Source organism: Hylaeus anthracinus, unplaced genomic scaffold (genome assembly GCF_026225885.1).
Source record: "Hylaeus anthracinus isolate JK02 unplaced genomic scaffold, UHH_iyHylAnth1.0_haploid 3, whole genome shotgun sequence".
Lineage (NCBI taxonomy): Eukaryota > Metazoa > Arthropoda > Insecta > Hymenoptera > Colletidae > Hylaeus > Hylaeus anthracinus.
This window is the reverse complement of record NW_026535284.1, coordinates 9,563,030-9,588,829: the sequence shown is the minus strand read 5'-3', so window position 1 is coordinate 9,588,829 and position 25,800 is coordinate 9,563,030. Positions and strand designations below refer to the sequence as shown.

Sequence of the window (25,800 nt, the reverse complement as noted above, 5' to 3'; positions counted from 1 at the left end):
TGTTAATCATCGATACCAGCGTTATCGACACTCCGATAAACCTGCTCTGAGAAAGGAATAATTAAGTTCAAATGATTGTGCCACTAACTAAATATAAAATGGGATTTTTAGAGAAAGGGAACATGTGCATTTAAATCGATCATTTACTTGGTCGATTTGTGAAACAAGCACAAAGAGGACGTATTTTTCCAAGATTTACCCCCCTCCACCCTCTGCGGGCATTACGGAAATTCGCGAGATAAACAAGGCGTCTACTGTCCACGGTACATCAGCAAAAAAAGGATCTTTGTGCTCATGACAGCAACCGAGTAGCATATGCCGCGGAAGTTAGTCCTATGACCAAGACCAGGGCTGTCGCAACGCCTTCAACGCCCCCTTACAATTTATAACTGAATTGGCACCATTCTTCTTATTCGTTATTATTTTTTTAACGTATTATACAAAATGTAGTAAGGTTTATAAAGTTTGGTGCTATTAAACCTTTAACTGAATAAAAATTTAAAAAAAATAATAATCTATCCAAAGATTCTACATTTCAATTCTTCTGAAAGAAAAATATAGGGTGTTCCAAAAATGTTGTAACACATTGAAAGGGGTGGTTCGGGAGGTGATTTGAAACAACTTTTTCCTTAGCGAAAATGTTGTCGGAGGCTTCGTTAAGGAGATATTAACGGAAAACATTGCCCAATCAGAGCGCGCGTATACCGTTGGAGCAGCCGTGGTAGCGTAGGCTACGAGCTAAGCGGCCGCGTCAATGGCCTTCGATGCACGTCGAGTCGCTTGTTTGCGTACAAGCGCGGCCGCTTAGCACACAGCCTTCGCTACCGCGGCCGCTCCAACGGTATCCGCGCGCTCTGATTGGTCAGTGTTTTCCGTTAATATCTCCTCAACGAAGCCTCGGACAACATTTTCGCTAAGGAAAAAGTTGTTTCAAATCACCTCCCGAACCATCTTTCTCAATGTGTTACAACATTTTTGGGACACCTTGTATAAATAAACGGTTGCCTGGTCTTATAAAATTCGTACATTTTGTATCGAACCGTTTTTTCGTTATAGATCTCATGGAACTCTACAGAAAACATATAGAAAGTTTCTCACTAAAGCGAAAACTCAATTTTTCAAAACTAAAGGAATGATTTTTCTAAGATTTTCCAAGGGTGTCTCAGTCTATAAAAATTATTTTCTACTTCCTCGATGAAAATTAAGCATATTTCGTTAATTAACACGTAGGAGCAACACGTATTATTTATGAGAAAAAATGCCTTAAGCATCTCGCGCAAATATTGGATCGGTGCTGTCGCTAGATCATTCTAATGTGTGCGCGTGCGCGCGCATCGAAGATCGACGAAGAAACGTACGGTGGGGTGGAAGAGGAGAATTCAAAAGGAAGAAACGAGATGCGCATAGAAAGGTGCAGAGAAGAAAACGCCGGCACCGGGAAACTAAACGTTTCAATAGACGCTGAGCGCTCGTGCGGCGCGCTGGCAACAAAACAGAGTTTCCTGTACGTTTCGTTGGCGATATTTCGAATCGGTGAAAAGGACTCGCTCGAGGTCCGCTGTGATATTCAACGCTCTAATAGAAGAAAGAAGATGTCCCGATTAATCGATCTACGCGCGTGCTTTTTCCTGCTGCTGGCCATCCAATTGGATCAATACTTCCCCTGGAACCGAGGTATCGCTTTTCTTTTATATATATTAGGTTCTCCCGAAAGTTTCTTTCGTTTTATTAATAATTAATGTATACACAATATTTTATGTTTAATGTTACATTACTGAATTCTGTACGATTCATTTCGCTTCATTACTGTTACAGCATCAATGTCTAAGAAATTAGATTGTCTATTTATATAAACACTGCCACAGGAAATAATTGAATGCAACTCACGGAAGAAACTTTTGGGACAACCTAATACTAATAATTTTATATATTATATATTCTTTTATATTTTATATTTCTTTATATACAGATTTACTGTTCGAGTTTCAAGTATCGAAATAACTGAAGGGTCTAGATTATTTTTCAATATTTTCCTTACAATAGTGTAAAATAATGTTAGAAGAAACATTTAGTTTTCGATTTTTGCCCCAGATCGAGACAGAGCATTGAAACTTCGCATTGCTTTTTTTTCGGATTACCTATAATATGACCAATCGCACGACGAATGTGGTTTAGGCAAATAGCGAACCTCTTTGCCGGCAAACTAACGCGTACAATACGAGGGTCGTCTGTTTTCTCGGAATCGGTAATTGAAGATAGACTCGGTAGGTATATCGTGCTGCATCTTCGAAGCGAGTGATGCGACAATTAGCAGCGAGCATTTTAGATGTCAATTAATACTTGAGAAATAATGCAAATGTTGTCGTATTTATAATTATTCACTCTTCTAACGTTCTCTTTCACAGTAATAATTACTTTGTTACGTCCAACTGTAGTATTAAAAAATCAAAGCACTGCTACCTCAGATTAACGCGTATTTGTATTACCCGAAAAGCATTGCGTAGTTTTCCAATGGAACAACGATGCATACGTGCTCATTTCACTCTTATCATTGAACAAATCACGAGTTTCCTTTTAACTGCTCGACGTGTATACTCCTTACTGATTTATAGAGGGTTCTATTCAAACACTGTATAGCAAGTATACAAGCACCGTCTTCGTTCCTCGAACTAAAGCAAACCTTATCTTTAAAGAAACCAGAAATTTTTAATTCATAATTTTCCAGTTAAATCTGTCTCTTTTTTTTAAATTTCGAGATAAGAGAACGCATTCGACGAGTACCTTGAAACGCTTAAATTGAAACAATATTCCGAGATAATATAGGACGCAATAATTAAGGACGCGTAAGTATGCAACTAATCGAAGATGAAACAGTTTTTCTTTTTTTTTTTTTTAGAGAAACGAAATGTATGTTTTTTTTAAACCGAATATTGGCATTTGTCCGGTAAAGTAATTTAGCGACGTTGAATGTTCGATTCAATTAATGGCGTTACACAAATAAAATGTAACATGGCATGGAAACATTCAATGATTTATAGATCAACTGAATATTACAGGATCACTCATTCAATACCTTACGTGGACGTATCTAATTGATGCGATTGAAAACGTTTAACGATACAATAGAATTAAATCGTTCGAATCGACTATTCTTTGTGTCCTATGGACCGCATTATATCCAAATTACGTCACGTGATAATATTCTAAGAAGTTTTAGTCTTACGTACAGCGTGTAGCACAAATAACGTATAAAAGAAATAAATTAATGAAAGGATAACGAAAAAATAGTGGCGTTACCCTGTCAAGTTTTCACCAAGTTGTCCCTGCTGTTTCTGTTATCAGTTTCTCAGCTGTCCTTGGTGGCTGCAGGGTCAAGTAAGCGAAGAATTAAATCCCTCCTGCTCCATCATTTTTCCTACCGTTTACTCGTGAATTTGTACAAAACCCTTGCCATCTATCTACATTGGTAGAACATAGTTTGCTAAATTTTGTCTGGCTAGCCTGTTATCGTAGCATTCGACGCGACAACAGGAAGCATTTCACAACGGACTTTAATTCTGTCGGGAGCTCGGAAAAATGGTGTGCAGATAAGAGATAATTCTGTCGGTACACCTTTAGCTCTCGAACGTAACACTGTATCTCGTTGTTTCCTCGTTTTCAGTAGTCTTCTGGAAACTTTCAAAGGGACGAATTACTTAATTTTGTTAAACTTAACTGTAACATAACAACGAATAATCAGAGAATAACAAGATTCGATCGTAATTACATTTTTTTCCAGGTGCCATACTGATCGAGGGGATAATGGAGGCCCAGTTTGAGAAATGCTGCGAGCTCGGGACTTCGTGGGCCAGGGAAGGGCTCGGTTGCGAGAAGTTCGCGGGACCTGTGCCCGGTGTGCCGACAGTGGAGCAAGGTCTCTGCTTGGAGGCTGTGGACATTTGCTGTGTGAGAGAGTATCACGAGCGGCAATGCCAGAAAGGGAAAGCGGATGCACGTGCTGGTTTAGCATGTGTTAAGTCTGGCGCTAAAACCAGACGCCTGGGACCCGGCGATTATCATCGCGACTGTTGCGAGGGCTGTAAATTAGGTAACTGGACCAAAGGGTGCAATGATCTTTATAGAACTGGATTCAGTACCAGAATGATAAAGAAACTTCGTTAATAAAAATTAGGTAAAGTTATCTGCGAGGAGTGAAACGAAACAATTATACTCCCTTTGTTGTATATACTAAATGATACGTAAATATTTTTACTTAACACGTTCACGACGGCGTGTACCACCGGTGGCTCACGCTTGCATGTCCCATCAGGCGACGTTTACCACCATCAATTCCAACATTTAACGTAATTATGGCATTTTAGGTATCCTGGCTGGATCTATGGGCCAGGAGTGCGCTTTCAAAAGATTCACCTTTGGTATTCCATGGGATCCAGCGTTTCTGGAGTGTTGTTACGAAGCATCGCCGAGCACCACGACAACGTTCACTTCGGATTCTACGAATGGAACTTCACCGAGCCAAAGTACCGATGCTTCTTCTTCGTCGGGAACGCAGAAATCATCGAATCCGACATCGTTCTCGCCGTCGGTTCCTACGCCTCGTAAGAGATTATCGTTGAAATAAAATTTGTAAAAATTGTACTCCTTTTTTTTAAATTCTTTTTTCTCTTTTTAACTTTCAGCTTTGGATGACATTTGCCAGCTCATGAAAGGATTATGCTCCGACATCTGCGTTCCCACGCCAGGATCTTACTATTGCAAGTGCCGCGAAGGTTTCACTTTACTGGAAGACGAGAAAACTTGCAGACAAAACCTACCGGTTGACAGGTATATATTTTTTCTATCGATATTCAGTGAATATTTATTCTGATTAAAGAAAATCGCACGAAAGGAGCCTGCATTTTTAAATGATCAATTATTTTTCAAGTGCAACACCTTCAAAGTATTTGAGAAGTTCTTCAAACGTGCATCTTAACTGGTAGTAGTTTTACGATAATTGTTTCGCGTAGTAATAAAAATGTGTACGATTAGTATTGATTTGTTTTGTTTATTTATTCCGGTGTGGTAATTATAAGATGTTTCATTGTCCAGGTGTAAATCGACAAACCCTTGCGAGCAACGTTGCACGGATAATGGAGTCGCGGTGATATGTAGCTGCAATCCTGGTTACGTCCTAGCGAACGATGGACGTTCTTGCATTCCCAGATCATCGGATAGGGAAAGCATAAGGCCAGACGAAGGGAGTGACTTGTCACCAGTTTGTCCGAACGGTTACCGATATAACGCTACCAGACAGGTTTGTGACGGTAAGTCTCGAATCTAATTTGTAATTTGCTGATTTCTAAAGAGATCACTGCCTCTTCAAATGTACACACGTAAATACACTGTACATAGTGCACGTTAATGATTCATATTATTAATATTATGCATTCGATCGGACTCCACGAAATGAACATTTGTATCGTAAGTTTACTTATTTCAAATGCTTGAGATCACCATTCTGTTTCAAAAACTTGTCGACGTTGCTGAACATCTTTTTATTTTTCTATAATTCTCGAGCTTTATTTTATACTCGCTTGATGGAACGAGCTTTGTCACGAGCTTTGTTCTACATATGTTGCGTCCTGACAATTTTGTCTTGTAACTTCGCTTCTGTCCACTGTGACTTCTGTTGGCATTGTGTATCCCACTGCATAGACGTGAACGAGTGCACGGAAAAGGGCTTGTGTTCTGGTCGATGTGAAAACACTATAGGCTCCTACGTGTGCTCCTCGAAAGATCCCAGGGACACACCGTACGAAGAATGCCCTATTGGGTACCAATGGGATCCTGCTACTAAGCTCTGCACAGGTATACTTTCAAATTCCTTAATTCCTCCTAATGTAATTACAGTGAATTAATTCAAATGACGTTCACAGATATCGACGAATGCGTGATACTATCAGAACCATGTCCCGGTGAGAAAAAGTTTTGCGTCAATACGCAGGGTAGTTTCAATTGCCTCGAAATGAAGGGAATAAAATCTTGTCCAGCTGGATTTAAATTTGATAAATTATCGCAACAGTGTAAAGGTACGTATTATATGTATAATTGCTGCAAGCAGTTGATTTTCGAAATTGTAGAATTTAATAGTCGATATAATTACACTTTGCTAAACGATGCTTGATTTTTCTAACTTTTCGTTGGTAGATGTAAACGAATGCGCAGAAGGAATTCACAGTTGTCTCGACGGCTCGGAAGAGTGTCGAAATACCGAGGGTGCTTACGAGTGCGATGTAAAATGCAGGAAAGGATTCACCTATAGCATCAATTTGGGTACTTGCATCGGTAAATGTTCATTTGTAAAATTATTACGCGATCGAACAAAGTTCACCTTTAGTCTCTTTTAGTTTTAAGGTAGCCGCATCGGTAATAAATTATTTCTCCTTTTTTACGTATTACATTTTTCCTGTAGGTATATCCATGCATGAGTATTTTCGTAATTGGAAATTATCTTTCGTATCTTAACACGTGAATCTGTGTTGATCCAGCATGTATTGTATTCCTTTGTGCATGTAAGTAGATGTATTTCCTTTGCTTGACTCCTGCAATAATACGTGTATCGTTTCTAGACGTGGATGAATGCATCGAGTTGAATAATCCTTGTTCGGGACGAAACGCCACGTGCAAAAACACGATAGGTAGCTACGAATGCGCATCGTTTTCGAATAATTCGTTGCCCTTCCCTTCGGTTGATCAGACGGAACTATCAACGTGTCCTGCGGGATACAAGACGACGAACAATCCTACAGAATCATGCGTCGACGTTGACGAATGCAAAGAGCGGTTGCACTCGTGCGACGCGGACGAAAAGTGTGTCAATGAAATTGGTAGCTACAGGTATGTTTCCTGAAACGAATGACGAGACAAAATTTATTTATATTTACGGTTGATTCATAGGGCGCTTAGTTCCGAAAATGAAAATTGAAATATTAGAAGTTCGTTGCAAGAATTGCATTTGAAGAAAAAGGTCTTGCAAGTTTTCCATTTTTATCTCTGAAACTAAAGGTCGTATAAATAAACTGTAAATATAAAAAAGTTTCGTTTTGTCATTCTCTACAAGGTGATATTTTTTTTAAACTCGATTGTTCGACTGTTTCTTTTTTTTTTTTTTTTTTGACCAGGTGCGAATTATCTTACGAAGGGAGGAGGTTGGATGGAAAAGACGGTGCTTATAATGATTTCTCGTACAAGAGAGAACACGAACCGCAAATTGGAATTTCTCCGACAGCGGTTGCTCCAACTGCTAATGTAACGGTTATTTGCGAATCAGGATTCTTTTTTGATCGACAAATCCAAGATTGCATTGGTAAAGACAAATATTGAGAAACGCCTTAAACATTTTACATTCCCATTGAAATATCTGTGTATTGTTATAATATACACTCACCTATTATTACTTTGATGCGAATTAAGAAATTTTACAGATATCGACGAGTGCAACGATGGTTTGTCAAACTGTGGAATTGGCGAACAGTGCGTAAATTTTGAAGGTGGATACAGATGTTCACCAGCGTGTCCACCAGGATTCCAGCCACCCAATAATACCGATTATATGACCAGTATCGACGTCTCCTGTAAAGATATAAACGAGTGTGTACTTGGGTTACATTCTTGCAACGCAACGACCCATTACTGCGTTAATACAAATGGTTCCTACCATTGCCAGCCATTCGTACGAACGACGACAACTACGACCATCAAACCGAAGTACGATTCAAAATATAATAAACTACAGGTATGATCGATTGGAAGAGTATTCGTTTCCTGACCAACCATCCCGATATACTTCAAATATTCCGGACGAGTCAATATAACTAGTACAGATGAAGGGATTAAATGAAATTAATTTTTCCAGAACATCGCCCCCTTCTTGTACGTGGAGCCCTGCAAACGCGGATACGCGAGAGACTTGGTAACAGGTGAATGCATGGACGTCGACGAATGTGTCTCAGGACCAGGTTGTCGGGACCACGAACAGTGTCACAATACTCCAGGTGGTTACGAGTGTTCGCCACTCTGCACCACTGGCTGGTACTTCAGTCCAACGACTAAGGGTTGCCAAGACGTCGACGAATGTCTCCTGGGCAGACACGATTGCCCTCAGGGCACTCACAGATGCGTAAACACGAACGGTTCTTACATCTGCGAGTTGATACCGCCGTGCAACAGCGGCTTCAAGCGTTCTTTCGCTGGCAGCTGCATCGATATCGACGAGTGCTCGGAAAACACGCATACCTGTCGATTGGAATTGCACCAGTATTGCGTGAATAGAAACGGCAGCTTCGAGTGCCTCACGAGGCTACCATCCTGCGAGTTTGGATACGAGTACTCTCTAGCTGTCAGACGATGCGTAGATATCGACGAGTGTAGCACGGGTCAATACAAGTGCGACTCGAAATATTCGGAAAAATGCATCAACCTACCTGGCACTTACAAGTATGCTATACTAATTTAATAGTTACACATTATCAGAATTTGTTATTATTAAGAGGACCAGAAAGTAATGTCGTTTCTGTGAATGTCAATACTTGTTTATCATATATCAGCTCATTGTACACCAGTTGATTTTTATCGATCAGATATTGAAAATTTGCACACTAGATAACAAATGGTTGTTGATAACGAGGGCGATTACATAATCGATTAAAAATAAAAACTTGCTATAAATTTATTTGTTTGAATTTAATGTAAAAGATACGACATTACTTTCTGGTCCCCCAATAACAAGGAGAAAAGTGGTATGGTTTCTAATTATGTCAATGTCCGTTTAGATGCGAAAGGCTTGCAACGTTTGGACGTCAGCGTCAGAAACCAGCCTGCCCTTCCGGTTTTAGGTATCACCCTCGATTAAGAAGATGCACAGGTACACGAGTTTCAGTTGTTATACCTATTTTAGCCAACTTTAATGTATAAGAAATATCAAACTAAGGAAACATTTTTCAACTTCACAGGTTTTGTAAACTGTTTCTTAATAATTTATAACATTTTTTCAGAATGAAAGTCACAAGTAAATTTATCTGAACGTGTAATGCTTGACGTTTCTAACAGTATAGTATGTCAGACGTTTCAAGGCGTTTACACGTTTTTTGGTTTTAGCATTAAGTGTTTATGTGCATGCGAATTTGTTCTGGTTCTATGTACCCGCTGTTTCTCTAGTTCACTGTGGTATAAAGCGATTTCTAACGTGCCTTGTTACATTGTGCATTGCTTTAGCGTAAATAATGAGAACTCGATGCGACATTGCAGTATAATTATGCTGTAATATCAACTCTTAATTGCAACCAAGATAAAAGTAAGGTATTTCTTACGGTACTGCAAACATCCACCGATATAGATGTGCAGGTAGCATGTTACTCGTGAATAGGATCCGTGAAACCATCGTAAGGCCGCTCACTAAATATGAATTAATATTTAATAGATATAGACGAATGCGCGGAGGGTTTGGACTCTTGCAAAGGCGAAGTTTGTTACAATCAGCCAGGTGGTTACAGCTGCGCCAAGCTCCCGACACCAGCCACTAGAACACCACCAGCGACAGCAAACCAGATGTGCGCCGGTGGTAGCAGATTCGTCAGGAATCGGGGTTGCGTCGACATCGACGAATGCCGTGAAGTGGAAGACGTGTGTACCAGCAACGAGCAGTGCGTTAATACAATGGGAGGCTATACTTGCAATTGCAAGACTGGTTTCAAACGCGACGATTTGACTCAAGCTTGCGTGGACATCAACGAGTGTCAAATTCAGGTAAAAAGCCTAAGGGGAGCTATTTAGGAAACTCACTTATGCAATATAATCCTTAAGCAGGTTCAGGGTCGAGACAGTTCAGATAATAGAGGTCTACTAGCTATCTCCTCTTGAGCCCCTTCACCATGAACCTCCACCCTGAGATGATAGAAATGTTTTCTGTTATAGGAAGATAGTTGTTTGCCAACGCAAAGATGCGACAATACCATAGGAAGTTACACCTGTACGCGATTTTTACCATGCGGTACGGGATACACTTTAAACGCCGCGACGGAGATCTGCGAAGACGACGACGAGTGTAGCCTTGGTACCCACGACTGCGGAGACGGGTATCATTGCAGGAACACACTGGGCTCGTATCGATGCGATCGCAATCCACGTACACCGGTTGCACAGCCTCGAATAGGAGCTTCAACGCTGGCGATCACCACAACGACACCGTCCCCCGTCACGCCTCCCTTGTTGACAACTCAATGGCCAACTATTTGTCCGCGCGGATTCGAGCTTGCTCCTGGAAACAAGTGCTTAGACATAGACGAGTGCAAGCTGAATCCGAATCTTTGTGGCAGAACTACCCAGCGATGCATCAACACCATTGGATCTTACAAGTATACATGATGCTATAAAATTTATGAGAATTTGTTAACGTAAATGGCTCATATGTCTTTTTCAATTTAAAGTCATTGTAGTGATTTGATGACTCAATTTTAGGTGCACATCGAGAGTAATATGTAGCAATGGATATACCCTGGACCCCGTGTCAGGACAGTATTGCATAGACGTGGACGAATGCGCGGATGGTAGCCACGAGTGCTCTCCAGATCAAACCTGCGAGAACAGATTGGGTGGGTACGTTTGCGTGTGTCCGTCGGGACACGTCAATGGACCGAACAAGGACTGCGTTGACATCGACGAGTGCAGCATTTACGGCAACGTCTGCGGATCGAACAGTCGTTGCGAGAACACGGCTGGCTCCTACAGATGTATCTGCGAAAGTGGCTTTGAAAACGCTGCTGGTTACAATGATGTTTGTCGAGTAAGTCGAGTCAGCTTTAGATTAACATATGCTGAAGTAGAAGATTCTTTCTTAAATTACAGTCTGTTCCTAAACAGACCAGTAAATAAAGTCTTAACATAAAACTACTTTTAAAACATCCTTGTTTTTATATTGACAAAATTACCACTGTCCTGATACTTTCTACGTTGAAAATTCTAGGATGTCGACGAGTGCCAGCGAATCCCTGGTTTGTGTCAGCACATGTGCACAAATGTTCCTGGTAGCTACAGATGCAGTTGCAGGCGTGGATTCAGGCTGAACCCCGACAATCGTTCCTGTACGGACGTTGACGAATGCACAGAGTTTAAAAGCCATAACCTGTGCGTAGGAATTTGCGAGAATACGCCTGGTAGCTATGCTTGCAAATGTCCAGATGGTTACAGACTTGGACTCAGTGGACGTACTTGCGAAGGTACGTTTTTTTAAACGTAGTTAAATTTAATTCTCATATATGTAGGCAAATATATGTACTATATATGTATTTGTTTCTCGCGAAGGTAAACCATGTCTTTGCCACGAGTGATTTCGATAATGTACACTATGTTTCAGAAATATTTGTACGATTGGTTAAGTTTTGCTTCTTATAGCGTAAATCTTCTATACGCAAAATATATTTGTAGAATGCAGGTTCAAGTAACAAAGCATTAACGCGATGTACGCACCATGTTAGCACCGTTCTAGTTTATTAACGCGCGTTCCGGCTCCATTATCTTGCAATTATGTAGTATAATCTGTACTTGACCTAGTTTCAAAGATCTGGTCCACCAGCTGAATCGTAAATTATATTTGTGCGCTCTTGAATTCCTCGTGACCGCAAAACGCGCAACATCGTTAGTCATCGTTCATTTAAATACGATTAATCTTTTATCGATTTTAAGATATCGACGAATGTAGCACGGGAAATGCGTGCAGAGGATCCGATGAGATTTGTCACAATACTAGAGGTGGCTTTCGATGTAACAAAATAAACTGTCCAGCAGGGTATCACAGAGATCACGAAAGAAAAAAGTAGGTGCCAGATTTCTATTGACAAACAATTTCTAGTACTCTACTTAGATATGAACTTAATCACAATTTTTGTTTTCATAAAAGTTCCATAAACAAGCAAATCAAATAAACAATTTGTGTAATGAAATATTAAAATTTTAGCCGATGCGTGCGAACGTGGCCTTGTTCAGCCCAAGACACAGCTTGCCATTCATCGCCGCTCCATTATTCGTACAACTTCATCACTCTCGTCAGCATGTTCCCAATAGCGCCCAATAGACCGGAAGAGATATTCAAGATGAAAGGATACCATCCAGCAGGTTCTGTGATCCAATTCAGTATGGCGTTTGTAGATGTACGCGCTCCACCTGGTGTACAACGTGCCACCGAATCGTGTTTTGCATTAAGAAGACCTGCGCCGTCTCAAGCTGTGTTAGTAATGACAAGAAGCATACAAGGTCCTCAAGAAATCGAGCTCGACCTCAGCATGGAGGTGTATCACAACACGGTCTTTGCAGCAAGCGCGGTAGCTAAAATCCTTATTTACGTGTCTCAGTACGAATTTTAACTTTTGTAAGAGAAGCAGAGCGTCGATTCAAAATATACGATAGCTTCCGAAACAAGGACTCTTTTCAAGGTGGTTCAGTTAAAAGATGATAACAGTTCAGATCGTCTCATAACTTTGGAAACTTAAAATTTACATCTTTAATATACATCTGTATGAAATATGGGTTCGATTATAAATGATCTAGTAAGACTGTAAAACAATTTGTACAATACAGATCGAAACCAAAATAAGTAAAGTAAATTGATAAGTGTGGAGTAACATATTTTTCTATTTCGGCAAACTTGCCCGTTTAGTACCAAAACGATATGCGGTAGAAAAAGAGCGGGCGCTTCAAGATTTAAATACATAACAATTAAAAATTGTTTAATCTTGTTAAATCATCAAATTGGGATTAATAAAAAAATTTATTAAAAATATTTAAATATTGCATATTGATTATGAATGCTATGAAACATTGTGTTAAGTATTATTGTTATAAATTTTTAATGTAAATCATTGCTAGTGTCCATCACAATGACTCTTACGGTAATTTCAAATAATAATATGAAAACGTTATGTAAATGTTAGAGAAATAAAGTTATATTTACTCAGGCTTATGTTACAGTTGAACTAATAACAGCACATGAAGATTTCTTTCAATGAATTTCTGTACCATTAACGTAGATGGTTTTCACATTCTATTTCTGCGGGTCGCGAGAATCGTACGCTATGCCTAAATTATAACGCGTTGCTTGCATTGGAACAAAATTGCATAATTACGTATACTTGTCTCACTTTTATATCATTTTCAGGTATTTTTATCGTGGTTTGTCCTTAAACGGTAATGTATAGTAAATCTCGCAAAATATTATTTCGCTTCGATCGCATTCTTATTTTGTTGACATGGAATAATCGCCGTGTTTCATAAACACACAACAAATCCGTTTTATGAACGAAATGATTAAATATGCATATACATGTATATGTACACTAAATACACGTACCGATATATGGTCAAAAGCTAATATTGTTATTCCTATTTAATTTTAATCGAACTGATCTATAAAAAATTACCAATAACAATACCAATAATAGTAACAACAAACACACTTATAATAAAAATGATGACGACGACGATGATGATGATAATAATAATAATAATAATAATAATAAACAGTGTTATCTAATGTAACAACCTAGACACAGCAACAACGCGTTACTGCAGCGTAAACTGATGGCAGTGATACCCTTTTCGCTCTAATCCTATCAAAGCGATAAAAGAGCATGGACTAGGATTACTAAGGATTTTTAGACCTCTGAGTCGAGGAGAGAAATACATGTAGAATCTGTAAAAATTTAAAACAAAAATTTTAATTGTATTATTATAAAATTATGTACCTTCAAAATTTCGAAGCGAAGTTCAAAGTCCTTCTTTGTTATTATGGACTATGAATGCAACTCATGACTATGACTCCAACTCATCGGGATCACTCGTCGTTTACTATAAGTACACTGTGAGTCGGAGTCATCACTGGATCGGACGAAAACTTCGGCATGATATACGGTCATTAAATAGAAAATGCAGAAACGAAAACGTTCAAAAGCAGTTTTAAATATAAGTCTGTATTATAACGATTTCCAAGTTAAATGAAGTATAATTCATTTAGTAAAAATGAGTGTATTGAGCACGTTTAGATGAGAACGTGGCATGTGGCTCCGAAATGATACAAAAATAAATAAACTTGGCGAGACTTAATACCTAATCCGCGCTTTCCTAATTCCTAGTATTTCGCCGCAGAGGCGTAAAACTAGCGTCACCTTCGAACAATTATGTATCGAACCGTATCAAAAAACATGAAAACGGCATGAACGAGATATCTATCTACATATATACATCGCGTACACTATTACGTATTGCCAGCTAGTGAGATATACCGTATTTCGTGTTTCTTCCATACGAGAGTGCAATCTATCGACTCATTTTTCTCAAAAATAGAGATCAGTAGAGATCTATTGGAACAGTGAAACGTTTTGGCCAGGGTTTTGGCGACTTGAACCACTGTGGCGACGAGTCGTTCAATCGGTCATTTTCGAATACAGATTTGAAGCTTTCCTCAAATTCTTTGTTTCGGTTCGGGAATACTTTCGACACCCTTATTCGGCCGTAGCCTTCATCGAAGTACAGATCAGCGTAGAAAGTATAAATTACGATATTTTTAAATACTACATGGAAGAATTCTTAGGTATACGAGATTCCTAAATCGAGTGTACACTCGAGAAAATAAAAATTGTCTGTCATGGAAGAGTGAATGGATTAATTTAAACGATTACGCGCCACGATCATTACGGGGAAAACAATTAGTGTGCGTTATGTCGCTTGTAAGCCAATTCAATTGGTCCACTTAACGTTACGTTTCCACTGTCGTGTACGTACGTACATATATCAAACGATAGATGTAATTTGGTATAATTTACGACAAGGCCGTCCAATTGGTACCCTCAGTTTTCTTTGCTATTTCATAAGTATTTTTCTCTTTTCAACGATTAGCTCTCAAGAAATAAAACTTTCGTAAAACATCGAAAATCTAGATTTACGATACAGGAAGATTCTTGTTCCATACAGGCACTTAGATTACGGATGCTTGGCATTTTGTTTTTAAATGTTTTCTCTAGTAAGTCTTGTAAGTTTGTTTTCCTTGGTGAAAGTTTCTTTTCGAAGCATACGTTCACCTTTTTTTTTATGTTATTCGAGTACTTTTTCGTCTTACTAAGTACTTTACTTTACTACTGTAATTGAATATTAACGTAATTTGTCATTGCTTCCGCTTTTGTATGTTTTGTTTTGCTTAGTCTTAATCATGCCTAATGTAATACCTTATTATATAATAACAATATTGTTCCTGGGCGTAAAGTTGGACAGCCCTGATCTAACTTTTTACAAAGGTAAGCATATTATCACGATAACGTGTCATCTATGTGAAATTAAATATCCTTTATAATAACAATAAAAATATTTCAAAAGCATACTGCCTTTTCTCTTGCCTTTTTTCACTAGACTGTTTATAAAACATTTCAGAAACAGAAACGATGTAAAACAGTGGCTCTTAATCGTAAAATTACTATCGGCGATGATTACCTACTTATCGATTTTCTTTAATAACATATAAAACGTAATGTATCACAAGTTCGTTATACTTTGTAAAAGAAATAATTGATCAGAAAATCTGAATATGGCGTACTTGACATTTCCATCAGTTTATTCGACGATGTCTTTTATTCGGCTGCACCCAGAACATTCCAAATTTGGTCATATCTATATATTGAATGAGCAAAGCGTAACTACTGATAAGTGACAACGTTTTCGATTCAATATACATATATGACACATGTACGATACAATTCGATACTATTTTATTTCTTTCATTTTATTATATAAAAATATTTACTGCGATGCAAAATTAGTACTGTAGGAGTGCACGAAAAATAAGACGTGGGTTCGAATTTCGGTGCTTTATTTTACGTGCGGTATCCTACGGTACTTATTATCTTTAGACATCTTTTTATTAATGCTACATAGTAAAATACGTTATTAAGTGCATATTATATAATATATACATTTCCGTAGTATTTGCTAAATGCTTTTAATAACTTACGATCTCTTTAAGGTAGAAACGGAATTGTTGCAAAATAATTATTATACATATAAATATCTTCTTTGCCTAATGCAAAACCTCGAATACGGGAGATCTAATATTTCCAGGCAATGAATGTTTTTGTAATAATTCGATAATAATATTTATATACGTATTATCGTAAAAATTAAGTTAATATACCTGTATAATTCAAAGTTTCACCTATGCATCTCTAAAACGTCAAAATGCACATAATAAGATAATGTGGTAAATTTTTAACAATTACGTTAATATAAATATGATAAATCCTGTACTTTTATACGTTACGATATAACAAAGTTTATACATCAAAGTGGTAATCATTTAAAAATTTAGATTGAAAGAAAATAGCTTTCTTTTATATTATCAAGTTCAACAAATTGTATAGATACTTTTTGATCAAGTAAAGAAATAGGTTATGTTGCACGAATGCAGCTAACAAAAGACACATTTTTACATCGAACAAACCTCAACCTTTCGCCAAGCAGCGTACCTTGTGGTGTGTCATCGATGGTCAAGCAATCGTGTTATTGTGCATTTCTGCAAATTCTCTACATACCTTGCATACGTAATACAAACGTTGGTAGAGGTCAGTCGTACAACCAAAATCTCGTAAATCGTTTAACCAGTAAGAAGAGGTATGCCTACTAGTGTCGATGTACGTTATCAAGTATCCTCTGCTAGGTGATTCCTGGGAAACAACTAGTTTCGTGTGATCGTCGAAGAAGTTCACTTGTAAGAGAGGTACCGTCAGTTCCATTACGATGGTTTTGTCCGTTCTCAGCCATCTTCTCATTCGTGGTATGCAAACATTTTTCGGTTGCTTCGAAACCATTCGGTGTTCCTTAATTTCACCACCTTGAACAAATTGGATTTGTTTACATAAAAAAAAGTCAAGGATATTGAAATCTACATTATGCGAAACAAAATAAATTCATGATACGATTGCACTATAATACTACAATTGGATTTAGAATATGTTAACGAAACTGTTATAAAGATGAAATGTTTAAAATTACATAGAGCTATTTTTGCGACAATTAATCTATGGTGTATGCAATTTACCTTCGGTCATGTAGTTATCCATATATTGCGTGAAATGTTGAAGCAACTCGAGCTTTTTCTGCAGAGTAGCTGGAACATCTTCTTCTTTATGGTACCTCGTTACTTCGTCCTCGGTGGTCATATACTCCACTCTTCTTTGCAAATAAGATCAAATTTTTATACTAATTAACCAGAACTATACCGACTGAAAAAAAAGAGTATTTGAAAAAGATACCGACCTCCTATCGTGTGTGTAACTAATTTTCGTATTGTCGTTGAAGAGAACGCCAACAGATTTATCAGACAGTTGAAAACTTAGGCCGTATTTGTTAGAGTAATCGATCCACTTGGTGATAAAAAGAGGCACAACGTCCTCCGCGGTTGGCGGATTTTGCAACATGTTTTTATGTTTCATCTCGTTGATGCACGTTTCCAGTGCTCGGTGCATCAACACGCTCTGCGCAACGTATCCCATCTTTTTGTGATCAGGACAGAGAACGCTACTCAATCGTTGTCTGAATTTCGGAACTTTTGGAAACCTTTTAGCTAGCCAGCTGATCACTTTCATAGCTTTTCGCAAACTTTTCTGAGATCGGTTGGTATGCTGCTGCTGCGGCTGCTGAGATTGTTGTATGTGGATGGTTTGTTGCTGGTACCGATGCGATATTTCTTGCGCTAGTATGTTTGGCCAAGCCTGAAAGCATGCAAACAAATATTTGTGTTAACGTGTAAATGTGTAAATGGGAGACATGGACATTTTATGATAGGGGTAAACGAATGGAAATATACCTGATTTTTATTGAATTTCTGATTTCTAAATGCGGTGGAGGTGATTGAAGGCAACGACATGGGATCAATTATCGAAGCGTGTGGCATTTCGTAGCAACAGGTATGAGGTAAAGAAACTGGTACGTATTCCTTGGTGAGATAAGCGTGTTCCTTCACCCTTTCCAAAGACGGCCTGAGCTCAGGATTCGGTTGCAAGAGCCATCTCACGAGATCCTGTCCACTCGGACTTGCCATCGTGTCGTCGACTTCTCGATAATGATTGTTACATATCCTAGTATAAGTTTCCGCCAATGTCGCGGTATCGAAAGGCGGATGCCCTACCAGCAAGGCATAAAGTATGCATCCCAGCGCCCAAACATCCGCTTCGTAACTGTACGCTTGTTTATACAACACTTCCGGTGCGATGTAATTCGGTGTTCCGCATATTGTCCTGTGCATACAAATCGAGCGTCACAATTTTCTGTTTATTTATACAGTATTATACACGTGGGTATTAAACACATCTATATCTACACTAATATTCTAAAGAGGTACAATTTTGTTGTATGTAGGGGAGTAATCTCTAGAAGTACTGAACCGGTTCTAAGTGCAAAGGGTTGAAAAGAAATAGAAGAAAGACTTACACTCGTCTCCGCTGATCGCCAAGCCTCGTCGCCAGTCCAAAGTCGCCGATCTTGACGATCATGCGATCCGACAGGAGCATGTTCCCTGGCTTCAAATCTCGATGAACGACTTTCTGGGAGTGAATATACGCGACTCCTGTTACCATTTGATTCATGTAATAGCGTGCTTCCGGCTCCGTGACTTTGCCACGGTACCTCAGCACGTGCATCAAACTCTGCCAAACAGAAATTACAGCTTTCGTTTACACATGGCATTAAAAAGAGAGAGAGAGAGAGAGAGAGAGAGAGAGAGAGAGAGAAGAAACAAAATGTATAATACATCGACCTTCAAATGACCTCGTGGGGAGTTTCTTCGATAGAATCGCGTTCAACCTAATCTGCTCGACGCTTTCCAAGCTGCTCTCTCTACAAGACTCAACGGTTTCAAAAGCATCGAACCCTTTTTTTTTTCAATATTGCACAAGGAAGGAATTTCTGTTCGAAAGTGAACGTATTATCCGGCAAAGGTTGGAGAGAAACGAGGATCGAAGCGGTATTCTGGCGGTTTGAACGAGGTATAAATTCTTGCACGGTCGGATGTAAGCTAGGGTCCTTTGAGCGAGATCTAGCTGATCTTTCCGACGAAGTTCCTCGGAAGAAGGAGGCTTTATCTGAACGAACAGGTACGAACAGGCGAACTTGTCTCATTCTTCGAATACAACGGGGATCGGGGCTGGCTCGAACGGAGAAGGTTGGGAAATTCTTGTCAGCGTATAGAGAGAATGTACCGTAGGAAACTGTGCGAGAAGGTAGGTACGGGCTACGGGCTACGGGGTATGGGGTATGGGACATACGATACCTTTCGAGGACAGGCTTCCAGAAGCATGTACACGTTAAGGTTATCCTCGAAATAGTGATGCATCTTGACAACGTTCACGTGATTCAGCTCTTTCTGGATCATTATCTCACGTGCGATCTACAAGGAATAGATCAATATTATTCTCGCGGGCTTCGAGGCCACCTGAAAAAACTTAAAACGATTACTTTAATGACCATCTTTCTGCGATTTGTTTAGGTAATATTACGGACAGGGTCGAGTGACTTATCCGAGACAATGGAAGGATAAATTTGTAATTAATTGAAGGGTTACTTTTAGTAAGAACGATATGACGTTCGAATGAAATAAAACAACAATCATTTATGATAAAAGATGCTTTCTGTTCTAATTTTTAAATGTAACGTATTTCCGAAGACAGGGAAGGGGCAACGAATGAAATTCTTACTTTTTATGAAATAAAGAATTGTCCAATAAGAACAGTAATACAATTATACGCGGAATTTCGTTCAAAGGGATCGATTTTTGCGACAATTGCAACATTGGCGAAAAGTTGGGTCGATAGATTGAATTCACCGTTGAAAAATAAACAAAACTTTGTAATCGATGTATACAAACCTTCTGCATATGGATTTTTTGCATTCGATTTTTCGGAATCATTTTGCAAGCGTATTGGTTTCCATTGCTAACATCGGTCATCAGGTAAACCCTCGCGAACCCACCCTGAAAACAAAGCAATAACATACTTAACATATTTAACATTTAGCATAAGCAATAACATATTTGTTTCGTAGTAGTAGCAGTAGTAGTAGTAGCCATCGATCGTTCGATCGACGTTTCTACCGATCGAAACACAACCTTCCTTCATACATAGCCTAGGATTCAAGTTATTACGGTCCGAGGATTTTCGTGACTGATTATAATTATCTTTGATTTTAGACCTTATGCAATGCTAACGTAAACACGCTTATCGTGTATATTTGTAAGCAAACTATATATTATATGTAACTCGTGAAAGAAACTTTCGGGACAACCTAATACATATCGAAAGGAATGATAAGAAAATAATATTTTCGAGAGAAAGATATTACAATAAATTCGTTTAAACGAGGATTCTCAAACTAGGTTCTACAATTTCTCTCGCAGCATCAGTTTCTTTCTGTTCGATGACAAGTGAAAGGTTCCCTTCTTCGGGAATGCTTGCTTTCATTCTTCAACCACCTTTGAATTATCGTTTATTACCTCGCCACGGTACGTTTTACGGACGTTCCAGTAAAAAAACTATTTCCACGACATTCTGCGTTCTTTCCTCGGGTTTTGCGATTCACGTTTCGCCCTCGCTGAATACTTTTACTGGAACGAATCGTATTCATTTCCATTACGTTCGACTCTTCGTTTTGCATTCGGATAATCAATTTGGATGGTGGCTTCGAACAAAACCAGCCAAGTAATGGTCCAACCTCTTAATCTTGAATTCTTTAAAACAGTAACCGATACATTCTAGGAACGAAACAGTTCCAACAGTTCTAATAGCAACTTTATAATTATCTTTCTAAAATGTACCCAGAGTTCTTGTTTATCGTCTTATCGGAAAGACCAAAGAAGATGGTGAATACTGATACATAATGTTCCATCTTTGGATTTACTATTTCCATCACTTTTATCTACTAACACGACATTGTCAAGTTTCAGAATTACTATTCTATTCCGCTATTTAGTTTCATAGTAAAAAGCTTCGTCATCCACGTGTGGGTAACGCGTTAGTCGTAAAGATCTTTGTGGATGCGAATTGTATAATACAACAGGATCAAACGGAGGGAACTAATGGAGCTCGTAATGCGATAGCTCGTAAATACACGCGACAACGTCGGTGTTTTCTCGGTTTAAAAAGGGTGACTGCATTTGGCGGGCCGATTGCCAAAATAACTCGTTCGAAAATATCCCGCGATCATTGCGAAAACTTCGCTTGTCGCAGCTGTGACGTCACGCGATCAAAGACAGAAGGTTATCCAATTATCAAAAAACGGCAGACCCGCTGGCTCGTTTCTCGTCACGCTGACGTAATTCAGAAGTCACGATTTTCTGCGAAACGAATGAAAACGGTTCGAGGTAGAAGAGGATAAAGGTGGATGTAGGATAAAGGTGGATGTAGGATAAAGGTGGATGTAGGATAAAGGTGGGTTTTATGAAATTTCCTGAAGGATTCGGAAGCTAGGATGATTCAAGGTTTTCAGGCCACGGATGAGACAGACTTCGTAGTGTAATGCCTGACGCATCATCTCCGTCCTTGTGAAAGTGTGACATCGCATTACATTTTCGACTGATAGCAAATGTTTTGATAACGTCACTTTGGGTGAGTCACATAGACTAGTGACGAACGCATAGAACCTTAGAAATGATAAGAATGCAATCTCGTCTCCTGATCTATTGTTTCTTTTTTTTTTTTTTGTATTCTCGTTCGTAGCTGATACAATGAGCTCGAGTTGTGCCAAAGGAATATTGTGATTGTCCGTGGTTAAGTAAGTAATGTGTATGGACAGGCGAATAAGTTTATGGAGCGATGCCAATTGCGAAAATTACAATTGGTTTCCCCCAAACACCTGCTCTTTCCGCATAATTTTCATTTAATTCGTTAACTCGAGACGTTTGTTGATTATTAACGATTACAAGCTCAGCCGGCGACGCGCGTCAGTCCTCGATCGCTGCCAGAAAATGAATCGTTCCAACGACTAGACGACTTTTTATCCGACTACGTCAAACCTTACCAGACTTGGCGACGGGGAAAGAATTTTAGAAGCATCTCGTGCACTCTGTGTTAGCATAGTAGGCGCGGATACACACTGTAGCCACAGTTTCACATTTCAAACGGTGAAAACGTAGTAAACTTTTACTAATATATCAAAAATTATATTAAAAAAGAAATAAAATTGAAACATATCGAGCATCAAGTCACCCCGAATAATAACTGCGAACAGTGACTACGCGTAAGTATAATATAAATTAGAAAAAGGGAACGGACGGTAAACGGACTGGTTTCTCTACAATCGAATCTTTATTATCGAAGGTACACGCATACCATAGAAACCGGTCGCGGTCATTTTCTCCTCGAAGCCGGTGCATATAAGCGTCGATCAGTGTCTAAAATTTGTGCAACCACCGATAGGAACGGGATTTCGAGGCAAAAGGGCTTCGCGTGACATACTCGTCGCCCTAGAAATCGAGCGAAGCTAACCAATCTTGATGTTTCCTTTACGTAACGTAGGCAGCAAATCGCCCGTTAATGCCTGTATTACAGTGTATTGTTTATTAGAGGGTTTGTAATTGCTGATTTATACCAGTTAATAATCTAGGAAATTATTCTTTTTGTAGTACATCATGTTCACGCCGTGTTTCTTGTCACAGGACGGCGCGGTAGTACGCGCCATCTGATAGACACGCTAACGTGAACCACCGGTGGTAATCACTCATAGTACTGGAGAAAAATACCATATTATTTGATGTTCCACATTAATTCTGAAACTTGATAAATAATGGACTGTATTTCGAGGAGCTTCTTAATTCTTTTGTCTGAACCGCGAGCTTCAAAGAGCTAAACGGTATGCAACGATGGTTAATTACCATAAAAGGTGTGCGAATACCAGAGAGCTCAGCTTCCCAAGCAACTCGGATTGTCAACTGTATAGATACGTTGGATATTGAGACTTCTTCTAGAGCATCGATCCTAATAATCAATAAGAAGAGTTTGTCCAATTGGGGCAGTTATTTATACTACCGCCAGCATGAACTGCTTCGTTAATAGTGGAGAACCTCGACCCATTATTTTCAACGTCCTATTTTTATCCGAGTTGTCGACGCTTCCTTTGAGCCTAACCTTTCATCTTTCGTTGATTTACCTTATATGCACTATGCACAACGCAGCCAACCCTTGTATAACGCGGATGTTTTGGCGCGGGTAAAAACCGCGAGGACTTCAAACAGAAATGCGATTCATTTTTGTTGTCGAACTAAATATTGGGTTGTCCGGAAAGTCCATGTCGATTTTTGGTAGGTGGTACAGGTCTGAATATATCGAAGTGGTTGAAAACAAATAGCATCCATACATCCCTTAAAAGGTGGAAAGGTTGTGGAACAAAATGGCACCTATGTAATTCAATAAATATGTATTAAAATTCAAACGTGTTTTTTTTTTTAATGTTTCTTAGAAATTGTCACGAACTTTCTGAACAACCTAATACAATATTTAGATCCGATTAATTCTACAGAATCCCGCGTAGAATCTAAAAGTTACGCGCTATAAAAACAGAAAAGATAAGAATGCACCAGCTACGTAACACAATGCATTTTCTATCCGAAGACAATACATCGCCAGTTCGCGTTCAAAGTCGGAAATAACGAGTCGCATGGTAGGAGCATTGCGCGTCACTCTTCCGAGAAGAATGATAAAGAACGATTAGAGGCGAGAAATCCTTAAGTGATCAAGATACGGTAAAACCGTAGTTAACGACGTAAAAGGATGCAACGATGTCGCGTCCACGAGAGTTTACGTTATCTATTTTAACTTGCCTCGTCACTCGTGCAATTTAAACAATCATTTTCAGACGTAACAACGTTGCGCGAATCGTTCTTTGAAAAATATGCGAGATAGCGGATCCTCTCGATGGAGAAGTGCCTTTCTACGAACAAGGATCACGTTGATTACAAGCGCGTACAAAGTAATCAATCGGTGTAACTAGATTTATACTGAAATTATTCCAGAAAGTGCGGTAAGAGAATTATTAAATAAAATATTTCGCTCGATGAGAGGTTCGAGGGAAGAGGCGACTATGGTTACCATGGTATGTTATTGCCCTCACTTTTACCTATATAGTAGCTAGCAACAGGTCAGGTTCCCTCACACTTTTCCCTCGCATTGTCAATTGCAGCGAAGGCTACATGGCTACAGGAATGAGGGGGCAGCAGGTACCACACACCACACCGCGTGGAACAGTGCATAATCGTCGAGTTCCTTGCAAACGATGGGTTGCAGCCGTTTTAAACGCGTTTCAAAGACAGTCTTGCGTAATTAGTTTTGAGAAAAGTTGGTATAAAGTAACTGGTACGAACCACTCGACTGTTACACGTAGAAATTAATTCTGTGCCTTTATGGTTTAAGCAGAAATACTTTCAAGTCGTTTTGTTATGTTAGAGTACCAACCTTAAGCTAATCTACATTACAATGAACTTAAATAATAACCTATGCGAGTCTTAACTTAATAACCATTACAGTGCAAGACGATCCTCGTATCTATACATATGTACGACGTGTAATAGTCATCAAATTTCACCTTTTGTTATTCTTCTAATGGACTGTAAGTGTAATGGACTGTAAAAGTCTGAACCTGATGGGTATTAGACGCAATATATTATTGGGTTGTCCGGAAAGTTCGTGCCTATTTTTAAGAAAAATTCAAAGGCATATTTGAATTTTGATTTATGTTTATTGAATTATATATGTACCATTTTCTTCTACATCCTTTCCACCTGTTAAGGAATGTACACATATTATTTGTTTTCAGCCATTCCGATATATTTAGACCTGTACCGCCTACTAAAAATCGGCATGGACTTTCCAGACAGCCCAATATTTGTTTATTCTTCCTCTTCTACAGTTATTGTAACTACTCGTCGTACTTGTAATCTGTCGAGCAAACTTCGTTGGCTAATGAACTTCGAACGTCTAGATAAATTGTAATGGCCACCAGGTCGAGACATAGGTTATCTACTGTACCTATATAGAGGCGGATCCGTGGAAATTAAGTCGCGAACTCGGAAGATTTGCATTATTTTATCTCGCGAGAAAGAAGCGACTCCTCGATTTAGCCAAGCATTGTTGGTAAAATTGTTAAACGAAGGCGTGGAAAAAGCATGGCGTGGAAGTAAATTATCTGAAAAAACTGAATTCAACGCATTCTATCGTACAATCTACCGTCACCCGGAGAGAATGACAAAGAGCTGCAAATATAGCCACCTTTAGTTACGCGGAGGGAATTTCTCTTCCATCAAGACGAGTCGAGACAGCGGTGCGCCAAAGAAACATCCCGAGATGCGGCGGGACTGCAATTTGGAAATCATGCATCGCTGCCCTGTTAAATTTGCAATTTTTTTTTTAACGCTTTTTTATTTTAACGCAAACTTACAAGGACGGATGGAAGCGCGAGGTGCGATGGCGACGACAATGAAAACGCACTTAAAGCACGTTTAATTGGATGATACACATTTGTTAAAATATTCTCTTTGTATAGTTGAAAGCACAGAATGAATTCCCAAGGAAGCACGACCTACGAAATTAATTTAATAGGCACGAGGAATTCCGTCCTGCATAGAAATGATGAGAACCGTGTATATTGTGCATGTGAACCGCCTATGGAAGAAAAAAAGGAAAGAAAAGGATACGGAGGAAGAGAGAGAGAGAGAGAGAGAGAGAGAGAGAGAGAGAGAGAGAGAGA

At 39.0% G+C, this 25,800-nt stretch overlaps 2 protein-coding genes and 1 long non-coding RNA gene across 6 annotated transcripts in view; 2 read left to right on the top strand and 1 right to left on the bottom strand.

Moving 5' to 3' along the window:
* Window positions 1–629: 629 nt before the first annotated feature.
* On the top strand, window positions 630–12,987 carry LOC128893813 (fibrillin-1-like). Its single transcript, XM_054155057.1, has 19 exons — window positions 630–1,674; window positions 3,779–4,087; window positions 4,362–4,598; window positions 4,680–4,824; window positions 5,089–5,303; window positions 5,695–5,847; window positions 5,916–6,068; window positions 6,187–6,324; window positions 6,609–6,876; window positions 7,161–7,345; window positions 7,464–7,774; window positions 7,895–8,475; window positions 8,811–8,902; window positions 9,458–9,783; window positions 9,952–10,391; window positions 10,495–10,819; window positions 11,000–11,252; window positions 11,719–11,848; window positions 11,990–12,987. The coding sequence occupies exons 1-19, from the start codon at window positions 1,314–1,316 to the stop codon at window positions 12,393–12,395; spliced, it is 5,028 nt and encodes a 1,675-aa protein (XP_054011032.1). The 5' UTR covers window positions 630–1,313; the 3' UTR covers window positions 12,396–12,987.
* LOC128893798 (serine/threonine-protein kinase PLK1-like) overlaps window positions 7,588–25,800 on the bottom strand; it is a 23,080-nt gene continuing 4,867 nt past the window's right edge. The window contains exons 2-9 of one of the 4 annotated variants that reach the window (XM_054155033.1): window positions 19,934–20,038; window positions 19,340–19,456; window positions 18,502–18,716; window positions 17,879–18,308; window positions 17,329–17,783; window positions 17,111–17,244; window positions 16,605–16,903; window positions 7,588–7,611 (exon numbers count right to left, since the gene is read on the bottom strand). In XM_054155033.1, the coding sequence (XP_054011008.1) occupies window positions 7,588–7,611; window positions 16,605–16,903; window positions 17,111–17,244; window positions 17,329–17,783; window positions 17,879–18,308; window positions 18,502–18,716; window positions 19,340–19,456; window positions 19,934–20,038 (1,779 nt within the window). Of the gene's footprint in view, window positions 7,612–12,955; window positions 16,904–17,110; window positions 17,245–17,328; window positions 17,784–17,878; window positions 18,309–18,501; window positions 18,717–19,339; window positions 19,457–19,933; window positions 20,039–25,800 lie in introns of those variants that run through there. The other 3 variants (XM_054155030.1, XM_054155032.1, XM_054155031.1) reach the window with 3 other exon arrangements.
* LOC128893814 (uncharacterized) lies at window positions 21,108–25,759 on the top strand. Its single transcript, XR_008461407.1, has 3 exons — window positions 21,108–22,628; window positions 22,718–24,150; window positions 24,238–25,759. It is a non-coding gene; the product is annotated as an uncharacterized LOC128893814 (long non-coding RNA).

What these genes read in the sequence shown, in the direction of transcription:
- LOC128893813 (XM_054155057.1), top strand. Translation starts at nt 1,314, where the DNA reads ATGTGTGCGCGTGCGCGCGCATCGAAGATCGACGAAGAAACGTACGGT. An exon ending in CAAAATATAATAAACTACAG is followed by an intron (nt 7,775 to 7,894) that starts GTATGATCGATT and finishes TAATTTTTCCAG; the next exon opens with AACATCGCCCCCTTCTTGTA. An exon ending in TCGATTAAGAAGATGCACAG is followed by an intron (nt 8,903 to 9,457) that starts GTACACGAGTTT and finishes AATATTTAATAG; the next exon opens with ATATAGACGAATGCGCGGAG.